We start from the raw sequence: 15,872 nt of genomic DNA, 5'->3' as shown, positions 1-15,872 counted from the left end.
TTAAGACCACCATTTTCACAATCACGGAAGAATGATGCAGTCGGAAAAACAAGCTTGAAAAAAATTGATACAGGAGGGTCTCAGGGTGTGTGGGAGGAGTTCAGCAAAACCATTTTGAGCTGATTGAAGGGGCAGCCTATTAATTTCCTGCTCAAACCATGAAGAGAATGGTTTAACTGAGTGCTGGACTCAAGGGTCTAGTGCGCAACGAACGAGCTTGGTTCCTTTATAAATGCTGCGCATTCAGGTGCAAATCCATTAATTTTAGGTGCTGCAGTGCAGCTGGTCTTAATTGCCATTTGATCCTTATAAAATTACGTGAAAAGGGATGTAGAGTCAAACAATCAAGGGCCACAGCTGCAGCATAGGATCAAAATGGACCCTACAAGCCTCAATGTTCTGAGTGTACTGATCATGACATTCAAAGCACCATGCTTACAGTCATTACATAAGTACAAAGATTGGGTATCAATAGTTAGTGTCTAGGCTACTGGAGGACAACTAACAATAGCCCGACTGAGGGCACATGGGTCTATTGAGTCCAATTATGGCCCTCGTTGTGAATGCGTAGCCACCTCTGATGGGGATGCTCAGCCACCTGTCGTTCTCCAGGACGTAATCATCCTACAAGGGGTGGCCTGGATGCCATGTACCGATTAAGGCCAGGTCAACGGCTAGAGGATGGATTCTAGACTTGGATACGGAGGAGACCATTCAAGGGAAACTACCATTGATTGCTCAATTGTATACGTTCATAGATACAAAGAGGAGTGGAGTATGCAGGCAATGCTGCCTTGGTGATAATGATGATTAGAATGAGGTGAACAAGGGCCCTTCGCCGATTAGCACAGCTCCAGGAAGACCATCGCCCTGAGAAGCAAGAACCTGCGGGGCCCCAGGAAGTCCCAGATACTCCTGAGGGAGGACAAAATCCACCAAGATGTTTGGCGTGACCAAAGGTCTACAGAAGATGTAGCTCATACATAGAAATGAGTGAAAGACTGTGTCGCTGGCACCTTCGCTTGTCCAGGGGTGTGGTAGCTCACATTTGCCACCTTCTCCATGAAAAATTCATGCAGCAAGGACTTGGAGGGCATCCCATGCTGGTTGCTTTGAAGATTAGCACCGTGCTAAACTTTTTGCCAGCGGATCCTTCTAGCACTCCACTGGGACCTTTGCGGATCTCACAATCGGTGACACACAAATGTATAAAGGAGGTGACAGGTGCCCTTTTCAATAAAGCTTGCCATTACGTGCAGCTCTGCATGGATGATGCAAGCCAGGGTGTCAGAGCTATTGGATTTGCTGCGATCTCAGGTTTCCCACAAGCGCAAGGTGCCATCAACTGCACACATGTGGCCTTGAGAGCTCCCTGGCAGCAGCCTGAGAGATTCATTAATAGAATGTTTAGCTAAGTTGTGATCACAGAAAGCAGATCCAGCATGTTTGTGCTAAGTACCCAGGGACTCTCACGATTCTTACATTTTGAGTCACTTGCAGGTGCTACAGACATTGAGGGACCTTGGCGCTTAGAGGGTTGGCTCCTCAGTGACAAGGGGTACCCCCAGAAGACATTGGCTAATGACACCCGTTCGTCGGGCACAGAGTGCAGCTGAGAAGAGATACAACTGTAGCACATTCCGTCACAAGGTCCTTAATAGAGCAAACTATTGTCCTCCTAAAATTGCGTTTCCAATGTGTGGACCAGTCAGGCAGGGTTCTGCAATACTCACCACAGAAAGTGTCCTGCACAAATTTATGTTGCAGAGGCAAGGGGGGGCAATGGGGGGGAATGTGTTAATGTGTTGCCAGAGGGAGACTTTGAGGAGCTGGATGTCCCCTCAGATGAGAAGGACTTGGAAGGGGATAACTCTGAAGAGGGCAAGGATTCAGATAAGCCACATGAGGATGCCATTGCATGGGCATAGAAACATAGAAACTAGGAACAGGAGTAGGCCATTCGGCCCTTCGAGCCTGCTCCACCATTCATTATGATCATGGCTGATCATCCAACTCAGTAGCCTGCCCCTGCTTTTTCCCCATACCCTTTTGATCCCTTTCACCCCAAGAGCTATATCTAACTCCTTCTTGAAAGCATACAATGTTTTGGCCTCAACTACTTTCTGTGGTAGCGAATTCCACAGGCTCACCACTCTCTGGGTGAAGAAATTTCTCCTCATCTCAGACCTAAATGGTCTACCCCATACCCTCAGACTATGACCCCTGGTTCTGGACTCCCCCACCATCGGGAACATCCTTCCTGCATCTATCCTGTCTAGTCCTGTTAGAATTTTATAGGTTTCTATGAGATCCCCCCTCATTCTTCTGAACTCCAGCGAATATAATCCTAATCGACTCAATCTCTCCTCATATGTCAGTCCCACCATCCCAGGAATCAGTCGGGTAAACCTTTGCTACACTCCCTCTATAGCAAGTACATCCTTCCTCAGATAAGGAGACCAAAGCTGCACACAATATTCCAGACATGCCTGTGACAACCTCATAGCCACAAGATTCCAGGAGGAATAAGGTGTTGACAAGTTTTCACAATCAAAGTTCTCGGCAACATGTAGCGCATGTCCTTAAGCAACTCCACATAGTACAGTCCTTTCAACCATGGCATCAACAGATCGGTAGGCATGGCAGCTTTCAAGCAGCTGAAAAGCCACTGCACACATAGATGCACTCATGTTAGCATGACACCAGCTTAACAAGACGGCGCGAACAAGAAAAACTTTTGTCAATGGTTTGCTTGACAATCTCATGAGGGAACAGCATCCGGAGAACTCCATCTCTCAAATCGCTAGCTCTCATGGATGAATAATGCAGAGGCACCATCATGCTACTGACTCCCAGTTGGCTTCCACAGATCAGGAAGCAGTGACCTGTAACTCTACATTATGCACCCAAAGCTGTGAGGTTTGTATGCATTGTCCTAACAGAGAGTGCATCACCAGGATCATAGTTTGATTAGTTACAAACACTCAGGACCTTGCATTTGACGAAAGTTTCTGTCTTGAATGACCTTTGCATTAGGGAAAAACGTGGCTGAGTCAGTATTGAGACAGCAGTCAATGACAACTTCTTCCCTTCATAGACCCTGTTGAGGACTTCGATGTACAAAAGCATCACTTTCAGAGCATGATACTCCTTGACACTGTCCAGCTCACAAAGGCCAATCCTTTCTATGTACCTTAAGTCAATGAGTGCACTCTCATGCAATGAATTCCATATCAAGTTTTGTGCTGTGCCTATACACAAGGATCACGTAAAGTACTGCTAAGCAGCCATCCAAGAGCAACGTAAGATCCTCACAGGTATGGAGACGACTTCATCAAGACGAGCACACACCTCTGACATCACACACTCATACCCCTCTTGCAGTCATTTGTAACATTCCCATTTGATCCTTATTTCCGTAGTTCAGCGTCATGCATGGGGAGAGTGGGAACTAGGAATGGAATGACATTCCACCTTAAATGCAGAGGCATGAAAGCTCGACAATGAATGCTACTTTTTCAAAAAAAAACTCACTCATAAAATAAACACCATTGCAAAGTACACTTTGGAGAAAAGATTGTAACATTCGTCACGACAAAAACTTGTGCCATCCACAAACAGACATCAGTGTGAGACAACAGCAGGACAATCACTAGCTTTGATGAGCAATTCTCCAGAGCTCAAATAATGGGCGGAATTTTCTGTCCCCGTTGGCATCAGGCGCCATGGCAGCCATGAGCGTGCAATATGGTGGGAAGGCCAAAAATCAGTTTCACGACATCGTGAAACCAGTTTGCATTTGTCCACTCCACCCGACAATGGCGGGCCACGTTTCCCGTCGCCGGACGTCATTTTAATACATCTGCATATTATTATAAGACCTGCTCGCTGGAATCATCCCCCCGCCCACGCTGGATCATCCAGGCATATTTCACAACTGTACTTAAGTGACATGCACCTGGCGAGCTGCATTTCGCTCGGGACTTCAAAGTTTGTTTGTCTACCTTGCTTCAGTCAGCACTCTCAGTCATAAGCGCCAGGCTTCACAGGCAGCACCACACTACTTTTAGGGGGACTCACGGGCAGGTCGCTACCTACCAGAACAGCTGTAAGGCAGGGGTGGCTTTTCAATGGCTAGAGGGCTAGGGCTTGCTTTGGGAAGGGGGAGAAGTGACCTCAGGCAAGGGTAGAGGCTGCAGGGTAAGGGCTGTACTGGGGAAGGGAGGTATCCCAGGCTGTGTGTGGGAGCACATGTTGATCCGTGCAACTGGCCTCACAATGATGAGGGCTGAGGAGGCAGTCTCCAGAGGAGATGAGGCTAGATGCAGATGTGAAGGTGTGTGTGAGAGAGCATGTGGTGATGTCCCTTGAGCTGGCAGTGAATGAGATGCCAGTGAATGTGTGATGGCTTTGTGATTGTGAGAGTTTAGAGTGATGAGATGGTTGCCTTACCCTGGCAGCATGGATGAAACCATTCAGCCTCTTTCTTCACTGGATGGCCAACCTCTTCTGTGCAGCATTGGCACTGACCACCTCTGCCACTGCCTCCCAAGCCAGAGTGGTGAGATTGCTGGACCTCCTGCGTTCAGAGCGAGGAGTGGAGACATCGCAGCAGGCCTCCAAAAGGCATTCCAGTGATGGGTCTTCTTGGCTTTCAGGACATGTCTTCACTGGACTAGTCCTGGGCTGCAAGCATTGAGAACTGTGTGCAACTGCAGTTAGATATGGAACCCAGAGTGAGGAAAGGGTGAGGTAATGGCATGACGGGCAATTCAGAGCCCACCCTCCAGAGACACGGTGTGTTTCCTGTGGTGGGAAGTGGATGATACGTTGTGAAAACATGCCATTGTGGCCAGCAAGTAAAACACAGTTTTTCACGCCTGCTACCGCACTGACTGCAATTCTGGGACGATTCCACTCTATGTCTGTCTGAGTTTTAAGGGTGACAGGTGTATTGGCCAGCCATCATCATCACATATCATGTTTCTTTGCTGATGTCACAGATGTGGAAATAAAGGCTACTCACTGTGGTGAAATTGAGAGACAATTTATGCAACTGAGGATCCAGATGGAAGCTCATTGGGTTCATTTTTGACCCTTGAATGAACAGGGGATTTTGCATACGAAGTAGAAGCAGTAGGATACTTGGCTCCGCAAGCCTGCTCTGCCATTCAATAAGATTATAGCTGATCTGATTGTAACCTCCCAACTACCCCGATAACCTTTCACCCCATTGTTTATCAAAAATCCATCTGGCTCTGCCTTAAAAATATTCAAAGACTCTGCTTCTACTGCCTTTTGAGGTAGGGAGTTCCAAAGACTCACAACCCTCAGAGAAAAATTTTCTCATCCCTGTCTTAAATGGGTGACCCCTTATTTTTAAACAGTGACCCATAGGTCTATACTCTCCCACAAGAAGAAACATCCTCTCCACATCCACCCTGTCAAGGCCCCTCAGGGTCGTAAAGGTTTCAATCGAGTCACCTCTTACTCTTCTAAATTCCAGTGGTACAAGCCTAGCCTGTCCAATCTTTCCTCATAAGACAACCCGCCCATTCCTGGTATTAGTCTAGTAAACCTTCTCTGAACTGCTTCTAACACATTTACATCCTTCCTTAAATAAGGTGACTAATATTGTACATAGTACTCCAGATGTAGTCTCACCAGTGTCCTGTACAGTTGAAGCATAACCTCCCTACTTTTGTATTCAATTCCCCCTTGCAATTAACGATGATGTTCTATTATGCTTTCCTACTTGCTGTACCTGCATACTAGCCTTTTGTCATGCACTAAGGCACCCGGATCCCTCCGAATCTTAGAGCTCTGCAATCTCTCACCATTTAAATAATATGCTTCTTTCTCATTCCAGCCAAAATGGTCAATTTCACATTTGCCAACATTATATTTCATTTGCCTGCCCACTCACTTAACCTATCCATGTCCCTTTATAGTCTCCTTCTGTCCTCTTCACAACTTGCTTTCCTAACTATTTTCGTGTCATCAACAAATTTAGCAATTATACCTTTGGTCCCTTCATCCAAGTCATTTATATAAATTGTAAAAAGTGGAGACCCCAGCACTGATCCTTGTGGCACTCCACAACCTGCCAACCAGAAAAAGACCCATTTATGCATCACCTTCTGTTTCCTGTCAGCTAGCCAATCTTCTGTCCATACCAATACATTACCCCCTACACCATGAGTTTTTATTTTCTGCAATGACCTTTATGTAGCACTTCATCAAATGCCTTCTGGAAACCTAAGTACAGTACATCCACCGGTTCCCCTGTATTCCCAGCACATGTGACTCCTTCAAAGAACTCCAATAAATTGGTTAAACATGATTTCCCTTTCACAAAACCATGCTGACTCTGCCTAATTGCCTTGAATTTTCTAAGTGCTTTGCCATAGCATCTTTAATAAAAGCTTCCAATATTTTCCCTATGACAGATGTTAAGCTAACTGACCTGTAGTTTCCTGCTTTCTGACACCCTCCCTTTTTGAATAAAGAACTTACATTTGCTATTTTCCAATCAAATGGAACCTCCCCCGAATCTCGGGAACATTGGAAAATTAAAACCAATGCATCAACTATCTCACTAGCCACTTCTTTTAAGGCCCTAGGATGAAGTCCAACAGGACCCGGGGATTTGTCAATCCACAGCTCCAACAATTTACTAATTACCACTTCTTTGGTGACTGTAATTTCCCCGAGTTCCTCCATCCCTTCCAATTCCTGGTTTCCAGCTATTTCTGGGATGTTACTTATATCCTCTATAGTAAAGAGCGATGCAAAATACTTGTTCAATTCATGTGTCATCTCCTTATTTTCCATTTTAATTCCCCAGACTCACTTTCTATAGGACTAACGCTCTTCTTATTTAAATATCTATAGAAACTCTGATCTGGAATCACATAGGTTAGCCATTAAGTCTCAGACTTGGAGACAGATTAATGCAAAATATATTTACAGAAGTGAAAAGTATATACAATGAGAGAAAGCAAAATACTGTGGATCTTGTAAATCTGAAATAAAAACAGAAAATGCTGTCAGACCTACAATGAGCGAACACCTGTGCCACCAGTGTGCATTCAAAACTTAATTTTTCTAACCATACTACCATGTCTAGGTACAGCCCTGACATCTGCAGCGGAGGTGGAGGCAACCTGTTGACTGCTTTGCCATGTTGTCAGAGATGACTTCAGTGGGTGTCCTCTGGTGGCCCGAGGCCTTGAGGGCCCCAGCCTGCTAAGGGTCTCCTGCCCTGGGGAAGGTACACTCTCCTCGGCCTGAACTGCTGGAGTCGATGGGGTCACTGGCAGAGGGGAGTTAGAGCGGCAGGGCATCCTTGGAGTGTCCTGGGTAGATGCCTCCAGGGTGCTTGGTGCGCACTCCTCCACCCTTTGGGTGTCCTATGGCCCCTCCCTGACTCCTTGAGGAGAAGGAGGAGGGAGGTCAAGCTGCCCCAGCCCCCTCTCGCCTAGGCACTGCAGTAACGCACCATGGCTAGAGCAATTACATGCAGGTCCAAGCGCAAATCCAGCAGTAATTGCTGGACTTGGGCCTCCAAGGCGGCCACCACTGTGGTCTTGTGAATAAACCTGGATTAAGGAAAAGGCCCCAGATTCATCCTTTCCTCAATGTATGAACAGTCACTTCAAAGTTCACTCTCCCGATGGAGACTTCGATGCTTTCGCATGCCAGAGTCACGACATTAGACAGAACGTGGATGGACTCCTCCATCCTTCATTCCAGTCTGCTAAAAAGCCTCTGATGTTTCCCTGCCTGATTCTGCATTGCCAACAGGTATCTTAGGGCCAATTCCAGAGGCTCATCATCGGACTTGCATTTAGCAGGGGCCTGGTCTCCAGCAGTCCTCACAGCGTCGCAACCTTCGGATGTAACTGCCTCCACCTGCCGTGGACCCGTGATGGTGAGGTGATCAATCATGAAATTGTGAACCCGAACCTACTCTAGAACAAGGTTCCGCCGAGGTGCATGTATCTGCGCTGGTAGAGGGTGCAGGTGAACGTAGTGACAGTTCTTCACCAGATGGTAGGTCTGCTTCCTCAACTGAGGTGGCCTGGGGGCTGGGGTTGAGTTGTCTGGAGGAGGATATCCTGCCCCTTTCCTTGTTGGTACCTGGAACAGACAGAACAGAGAATTTACTGATTGACTAGGCAGGCTCCTACATCATATAGCACACAGTCATTATCCGCATGTTGTCGATGTACACTGGATGCACCTTCACTAACTTGTTGCGGGGAGACTTATCTCGCCTTTCGCACAGGAACGATCCCTATCCTCTCCAACCAGCTCTGAGGCCTCTTCTTCAAATGGGGAGATTGTCCTCATCTCCAGGATTCCTCTCCAGTCTTGGTTCTCTCCCTTTTGTTATGGGAAATCTTATCCTGCATAAGAACAGATGGATTGACTGAAAACACTACGGGTGAAAGAGCATTTCAGAAGTATGCATGCCTGTTGTGTGTGCTGAGCCCTCCCCAATAAAGGGTTTAATAAGATGCTGTTTGTGCGGGATCTAACATGAGAGGTGATCTTAAAGTGGCTGGCATACAATTAGTGCTGATGTCCCCTCTGCTAGTAATGTGCGATATTCCTGTGGGCTTGAACCCTTAGACTGCCTGATGCCCTTACGAGTGAGAGGGTTTAGAGTGAGAAGTTTCACTTATCCTGGTGGTGCAGAGCAGATCATTCATCCTTTTGCGGCACTGCATGGCGGTCCATTTTTTGTTTGCCACTGGTGCTGACCTTCCTAGCAAGCTCCTCACAGGCCACCGTGGTCAGGTAGAAGGACCTCCTGCTCCCATCCCGAGGAAAGGGGACTTCTACCTTTCCTGGATGGCCTGGAGGAGAATCCCCAGGGAGGTTTCACTGAAATGTGGTGCTGATGGTTTGGTTCTTCTCGGTGCCATAGATTCCATGTGTGATAGAACACTTGGGCTGCAGTGAGCGAACGCCTTTTAAATATGGCGCCATGATCTTCGGCTCCATGAGGTAACAGTGGGGCGGACGAATCCCTGCCCACCCAACCACAAGATTCACTAAGCTCCTCGCTGATGCATAATTAATAAGCTGAAAGGCGTAAGATTGCACATGATCATCCAGCGGGAATCATGCGGGGTCTGTGTCTGCGGGTGTGAGTGTATGTGTCTTAATTGGATTAAAGCCAGCTGGTCTGGGTGCTTTAAGGTATAGTAGTTTTGATATGTAAACAGTAAGGTAGAGGGTACATTTGCATTTTGTTGAATAAACCATTCAAAGACTGGGGGTGAAATCTTGCACCAAGCTTGGAGACACCAAGCAATATGTTTATATTACCAATAAAATTAATACTATGAAAGGGGTTTTATCATTAGAAGAGGTGGAGCTGAAAGGGCCTGGTGATACAATAAGAATTTACATTCAAAGGAAAGGCTAGGTATATACAGAAGAGTTGTGTGTGTGGAAGTCAGAGGCATGTAAGATCTAAGCCTGTAAGCCTACCACTGTATCTACGAAGGAACAAATTGAAAGGGACCTCATTTTGAATTCATAAGATAAAATGTGCTTTGCCTCGTGTCTGTTTAAGTCTATGGGTTTTCGTTGCCTTGGGGAAGATTACCTGGGAGTGATTAATTTGGGGATTTTTAAAAAATTAATTTATGGGACATGGACATTGCTGGCCAGGCCAGCATTTATTACCCATCCCTAGTTGCCCTAGTTCAGAGGGCATTTAAGAGTCAACCACATTGCTGTGGGTCTGGAGTCACATGTATGCCAGCAGGTGAGGACAGCAGATTTATTTCCTTCCCTATAGGACATTAGTGAACCAGATGGGTTTTTACAACAATTGATAATGGTTTCATGGTCACCATTAGTCTTTTAATTCCACCATCTGTCGTGGCAGGGTTCAAACCTGGGTCCCCAGAGCATTACCCTGGGTCTGTGAATTACGAGCCCAGCGACAATACCACTACGCCATCGCCTCCCCAAATTCGTTTACAAGTTATTATGGTAGTAATTTGTAGACGTGTATGTGTTTAATTTCTTATTAAAATTAATAAATGTTTAATTTAATTTATATAAAAAAACCTCCAGAGGTTTGGTGGCTTCATTTCTGAATTCAGAGTTGCATCTCAAACATAACAATTGAAAATATAGGTTATGACGGTTGTTTAAAGTTTCCCTCTGGAATTTTAAATAACTCAGCCTTTACCAACTGCTGTGTCATAACAAGACCCAAATGGAGCAGCCTCTGTCATCAATTGATTTTGACATTTGAGGAGATCAGAGCCAAGCGCCTTCAGGACAAGCAAACAAAGACAATGACTCATCTATCCCTCCAACAATGACTTCATATGCAGTATTTGCAATTGGTTATGCAAATCGAGATTTGGCCTAACATCAGGCACGAGACATCATCAACCTAGACTGTAAAAATGTCTTTGTTTTTAAACATGCTGAACACTCACCCTTCGAAGCAATGGGAGAATCCATCAGAATCCATCACAACTTAAAATAGATTACAAATTGCATTTTCAAATCTCAGTAGATTTAAGTGTTACTTAAATTGGAAAACTAATTCTTAAACTATAAAAGATGTGTTCATATTTCTATCCAATGGCAAGTCAGAATGCCACACTTGGTAGCAATGACAAGGTAACAGACATGTGCAATGACATCTGTATTTAAGTAAGGAGATCCAAAAACTTTATTGTACCATTATGCAATGTTTTCTTCCCCATCAGTTTTCTGTCCTTTCCTTCCCTTGTACACGAAGGCATTAGTCTAGATTTTCTAATTTCTATGCTGACATCAAAATAACACCAATTGGAAAATCATAGTCCCAAAAGTGCTGGACACCTTCCAACCCCTTGGCTTTCATGATGTATGAGCCTCAAAGGCTGTTAAAAAGTTGAGGCTGAGTGTTGGGAGGGTACTCAAGCTCTGGGAACATCCACTCAGAAGCATTGTCTGTAATAATTCCTGCTTAGTGATCACGGGCGGAAAGTCTGGCTAATTTTCCCATTTCCAACCTAGTTGAAATCAGCTAGCTAAACACAACCAAGTCCTGGATTCCTCATGGCCTATATGGCTCAGCTATTCACTCCTTTAATCTGCTTTGCCTGTGGAGGAAATGCAATGCACTAAGAGGATGTGAGATTTGATTTACAACTTTGAATTAACTAACCTAGAGCATTCCTTTTAAAACTACCAAGGGAAATTTAAAAAATTAGGTCCTGCGCCATCATCAGTTTGGTTTCCTGCTTTGATAGTCATCATTTTATGACCTTCTCATGAAGTTTTCAAACTCATATACATGTTCAAAAGGTTGAATTAAGTGTTTACCAGAGTATTCATATTTGCCTTTATTCATATTTGCCTGATATATATAAATGATCTAGACCTTGGTACGCAGGGCACAATTTCAAAGTTTGCGGATGACACAAAACTTGGGAGAATTGTAAACTGTGAGGAGGACAGTGTAGAACTTCAAAAGGACATTGACATATTGTTGGAGTGGGCAGACAGGTGGCAGATGAAGTTCAATGCAGAGAATGTGAGATGATACACTTTGGTACAAAGAACATGAAGAGAAAGTATAAAATAAAGGGTACTATTCTAAAGGCTGTGCAGGAGCAGAGAGACCTGGTGTCTATGTACATAAGTAATTAAAGGTGGCAGGACAGGTAGAGAGAGCTGTTTCCAAAGCATACAGTATTCTAGGTTTCATTAATAGGGGCACAGAGTACAAGAGCAGGGAGGCTATGATGAACTTATATAACACACTGGTTAGACCTCAGCTGGAGTATTGTGTACATTTCTGGGCGCCACACTATAGGATGGATGTGAACACATTGGAGAGAGTACAGAAGAGGTTTACGAAAATGGTTCTGGGATGAGACACTTCAGTTATGAGGAAAGCTTGGAGGGGTTAGGACTTTTTTCCTTGAAGAGGAGAAAGCTGAGAGGAGACTTGATTGAAGTTTTCAAAATCATGAGGGGTCTGGACAGAGTAGATAGGGAGAAGCTGTTCCCTTCGGATCAATGACCAGAGGGCACAGTTTTAAAGTGTTTTGCAAAAGAAGCAAATGCAAGGTGAGAAAAAATTTTTTCATACAGCGAGTAGTTAGGGTTTGGAATGCACTGCCTGGAAGTGTGGTGGAGGCAGATTCAATTGAGGCATTCAAGAGGGCATTGGATGATTATTTAAATAGAAACAATGTGCAAGGTTATGGGGAAAAGGCAGGAGATTGGCACTAAGTTAAAATGATCAGGGAGCCGGTGCAGACACGATGGGCCGAATGGCTTCCTTCTACATCATACCAATTCTGAGATTCTTTCATCTCGAGTTCATTCAAGCTTACTATTGTTGTTCTACATCAATCCAAAACACTTTTAGATGTAATTAACCTTGCGAGAATAAGTTTTGTAAAGTAAATTTTGCTAGCAATTCGTGCTTAGAAAGTCTCCTTCACTGTCTGAGAATATTGATCTTAGTTTAAATTAAAACAAACAGCAATGTTCCAAGAAAATAACGAGGAAAGTTTTTGGAGTTTTAATCTGACCTGTATTTCCTCCCAGATATCTTCATCCAGTATGGTACCTGCAGTGTGATGCTGGAGAGGTACTATTAAACAGTGACCTTCAGTCATGGACTGGTAATTGGGCACGCACAAATATACCTAGGGATGAGAGGAAATGTCTGAATTCATATAATTAAACCAAAGTGAACAGAATGTTTTCTTTTGCTTGTCGCATATTTCATAAGTTCAATTTGTAGTATAAATATAAATGTATATACCATGTAATTTCTTAGTCTAAATCAAGGCAACTTTCAAAGGAAATTCTAAAAAGCATCTCTAACATATTTTGGAAAACTGCTTATTGCCCATGCACTGCTTCACAGTAGTGAAATGCAGATGATTTTCCTGGTAAATTTACAGCAATTACACTGCAATGGATTGGATTGTGAATGAAGATAAAAGCCTGATTTTTCAGTCAATGGTAAACAAATGATGCTCATCGTTCATTATGTTTAGACTTTCACACAGAATTTTTGTGGGCTTATGCAACCTTTGTGAACAGGTCAAGCAATGACATGTCTCTTTAACCAATCAGATTGAAGAATCCTTACTAAGGCATGCAGATCTAAACCAAGAAGTGTTTGCTGGAATACTTAATTTAATTTAAGATCATGTATGGAAAGTGAAATAGAAAGTGGAAAGAAAAATGGAATGGAGAGTATGATAAAGAAACACAAAGAAAAGGCAATAAAAAGCATTATTCAATTTTTTTTTAATTTAGAAAAATCTTCTACAACATATTTAATATCTGAAGAACTTAGACTCTACACTTGAAAAGTAAATTTTCAGTGCCAGGAAGACTGTTTAGCTGGAATTAAAATTTATCATGCCATTCAAAATACATTTAAACTTGAATGGACAAGCTCTAAATTTTTTCTTGATGTGTTTAGTGAGTATCTAAAAGGCAATTACCACAAATTCACGCCCTTCATCTTTTGGCGAGATACTTTTAGAGCGAAGGTTCTGCAGGAGCAGGGCAACTCAGGCAGCAACTTGCTGATTTCCACATTTAACTGTTCAAGTATGGATGCTGGAAGTTGCTGTCCAATTTACTCCTTAATAAATTTGAGTGCCAATAGCCTCACTGTTATTCTTACAGCAAAATGTGTAGCATTCTCTGCCCTAGGCATAACTAAATCGCACATCTGTCCTTCATAAAGATGTTTACAATTTCAATTCAATAAGTTCACAGATAAAATTACCCATCAACCTTTCAGATTACAATATTCTGAACAAAAGAAAACCTGGAAGTGGAAGCTGTAAGAGTAGGAACCCACTGTCTGGTTTATATCTAATTTCATCTATTGAGCCCAGTTAAGCGTCCAGATTTTAAAAGGATAATTTTTGAGCACAGAAACTTTAATAAAACCATTGGAAACTGTGCCAAACAACCTCCAACAGCTGATGGCTAGTTTGTAATAGTCTGTTATCTACATCTATGTAGCTGCTTTTATGGAAGACTGGAAGAACCATGACCATTAATTGAGTGTGGGAAAGGTCACAGGTAAAGCCCTAAACACCAGCTGCAGCATCACTCATGAGGCAGAGGGGTGGTTAAGGTTATCAAATCTGATTGAAAATGTTCCATGAGGTTTCATCATTTGACCTCCAAACACCCACAAATCCATGGTTGACAAACACAGTCATCTCCATAAAAGCAAAATACTGCGATGCTGGAAATCTGAAATAAAAACAGAAAATGCTGGAAAAACTCAGCAGGTTTGACAGCATCTGTGGGGAGAGAAACAGAGTTAAACAGAGTTCATATGACACTTCTTCAGAGTCATCTTCATGCCTGACTCTTCACTATCCAACTATATGATAGAATCATTGAAAGGTTGCAGCTCATAAGGAGGCCATTAAGCCTGTCAGCCATGCTAGCTCTCTGAAGGAGCAAAGGTCAGGTGAAGGTTCTTGACTGTCAGTCAAACAACCATCTTTCTTATTTTTGTAATTGATAAACAACAGTGTTTAAAGGAAAAAACATTTCTAATGCTCTATGGTTTTTCACCTGAGTTGCTTGCAGCAATGTCACTGAGATAAATCATCAATTCCTGGCAACTCCTGGACAATCCTGCGGCGTTGGCAACCAATGTTCCCTTTAAAATTTAGCTATTGCATGAGGCCCGTTTTTTTCCATTACATGGTCCCTTTAAATTTTTTGCATAGCCATGGAAACGGATTATTTATCACAAAACTAGGCCCGCGTGCTACCTTTCATGCTCCAGCTCACACACACAGTTTAGAAGTATGATTGGCAACTTTTGACTAATCCAGTAAAGGAACTATTTCTCCATAACCTTGTGATGACAACTAGTTTATTGCAGTAACTTTGAGACTTATTTAGCTTACCTTTACACCAATAGCAATGATAAGGTGCTTTGGAAGTTCTGGATTGTCAAAGCAATACTGGCACTTCTCCATTCGTCCAACTAATCTCTTGTGTTCACGGATAGCTTTATTTCGTTGCCTTTCGTCATCTTGGCCTGATTGGTCTTTTCTGGCTGCTTTTGACACAAACATGTCATCCAATGTGTAGTAGTCCCTATCCATCTTCTCCATAAACTATAAAAAAGATCAAATAGGCAGTTAAAAATGTCAGAAATAATTGCTTCAATAAAACTGAACAATGGTTAGATCAACTTTTATCCTTGACCACACAACAAAACAATGGCAAGAGGCCCAAGATTAAGTCGCTTTAAAAACTATAGCAGAGATTAATTTCACTTCCCTAAATTGTTGCTTCCCCTGTCTCACTGTCCTTGTAGCTAGCAATCTAAGGCTGCTCCAGAAAAAGAGGGGCCTGGGGCATTTTAACACCCTGGCCTTATTTAAATAATGCAAAGTTATATTATCTTTCCCTGTAGCCTGGGACTGTGTGCTCAATATCTTTCTTTACATTCTCCCTTTCACAAAATAAAAATACAAACTTTATTTACATTTAAATGTTAACTTCAATTTTTTTTAAATGAAACCAACATTTAGTTGAAGGTGCTGGCACCATTGTCCTTCAGCCAGTGCTAAAGTTATTAAAGATGATGCACTTTTAAATCCATGGGCTTGAAAATCTGCAATCCAGCAATTCTAGCATTTGCTCACTGGAAAGATGTATGTTCCCCTCTCTGCTTCTTTACTCAGGGGGCCATTATAAAATTTAAGTTCTTACAAAACTAAAATTGGCAATGTGAATAATAGAGCGAAGTCACCGGGTTGATTAGGTATAACTGTATCAAGGCATCTGTGAATTTATGGGCAAGAGGCCGTGTCTGTTATTACAAATAAGCT

The 15,872-nt window shown here is 43.2% G+C and overlaps 1 protein-coding gene across 2 annotated transcripts in view; it reads right to left on the bottom strand.

Moving 5' to 3' along the window:
* cwf19l2 (CWF19 like cell cycle control factor 2) overlaps window positions 1-15,872 on the bottom strand; it is a 241,711-nt gene that overhangs the window by 44,017 nt on the left and 181,822 nt on the right. For both annotated transcript variants that reach the window (XM_078545514.1, XM_078545515.1), the window contains exons 13-14: window positions 14,940-15,152; window positions 12,570-12,686 (exon numbers count right to left, since the gene is read on the bottom strand). In XM_078545514.1, the coding sequence (XP_078401640.1) occupies window positions 12,570-12,686; window positions 14,940-15,152 (330 nt within the window). The remainder of the gene's footprint in view (window positions 1-12,569; window positions 12,687-14,939; window positions 15,153-15,872) is intronic.

This window comes from Cetorhinus maximus, chromosome 7 (assembly GCF_964194155.1).
Source record: "Cetorhinus maximus chromosome 7, sCetMax3.hap1.1, whole genome shotgun sequence".
NCBI lineage: Eukaryota > Metazoa > Chordata > Chondrichthyes > Lamniformes > Cetorhinidae > Cetorhinus > Cetorhinus maximus.
This window is presented reverse-complemented; position numbering and strand designations above follow the sequence as displayed.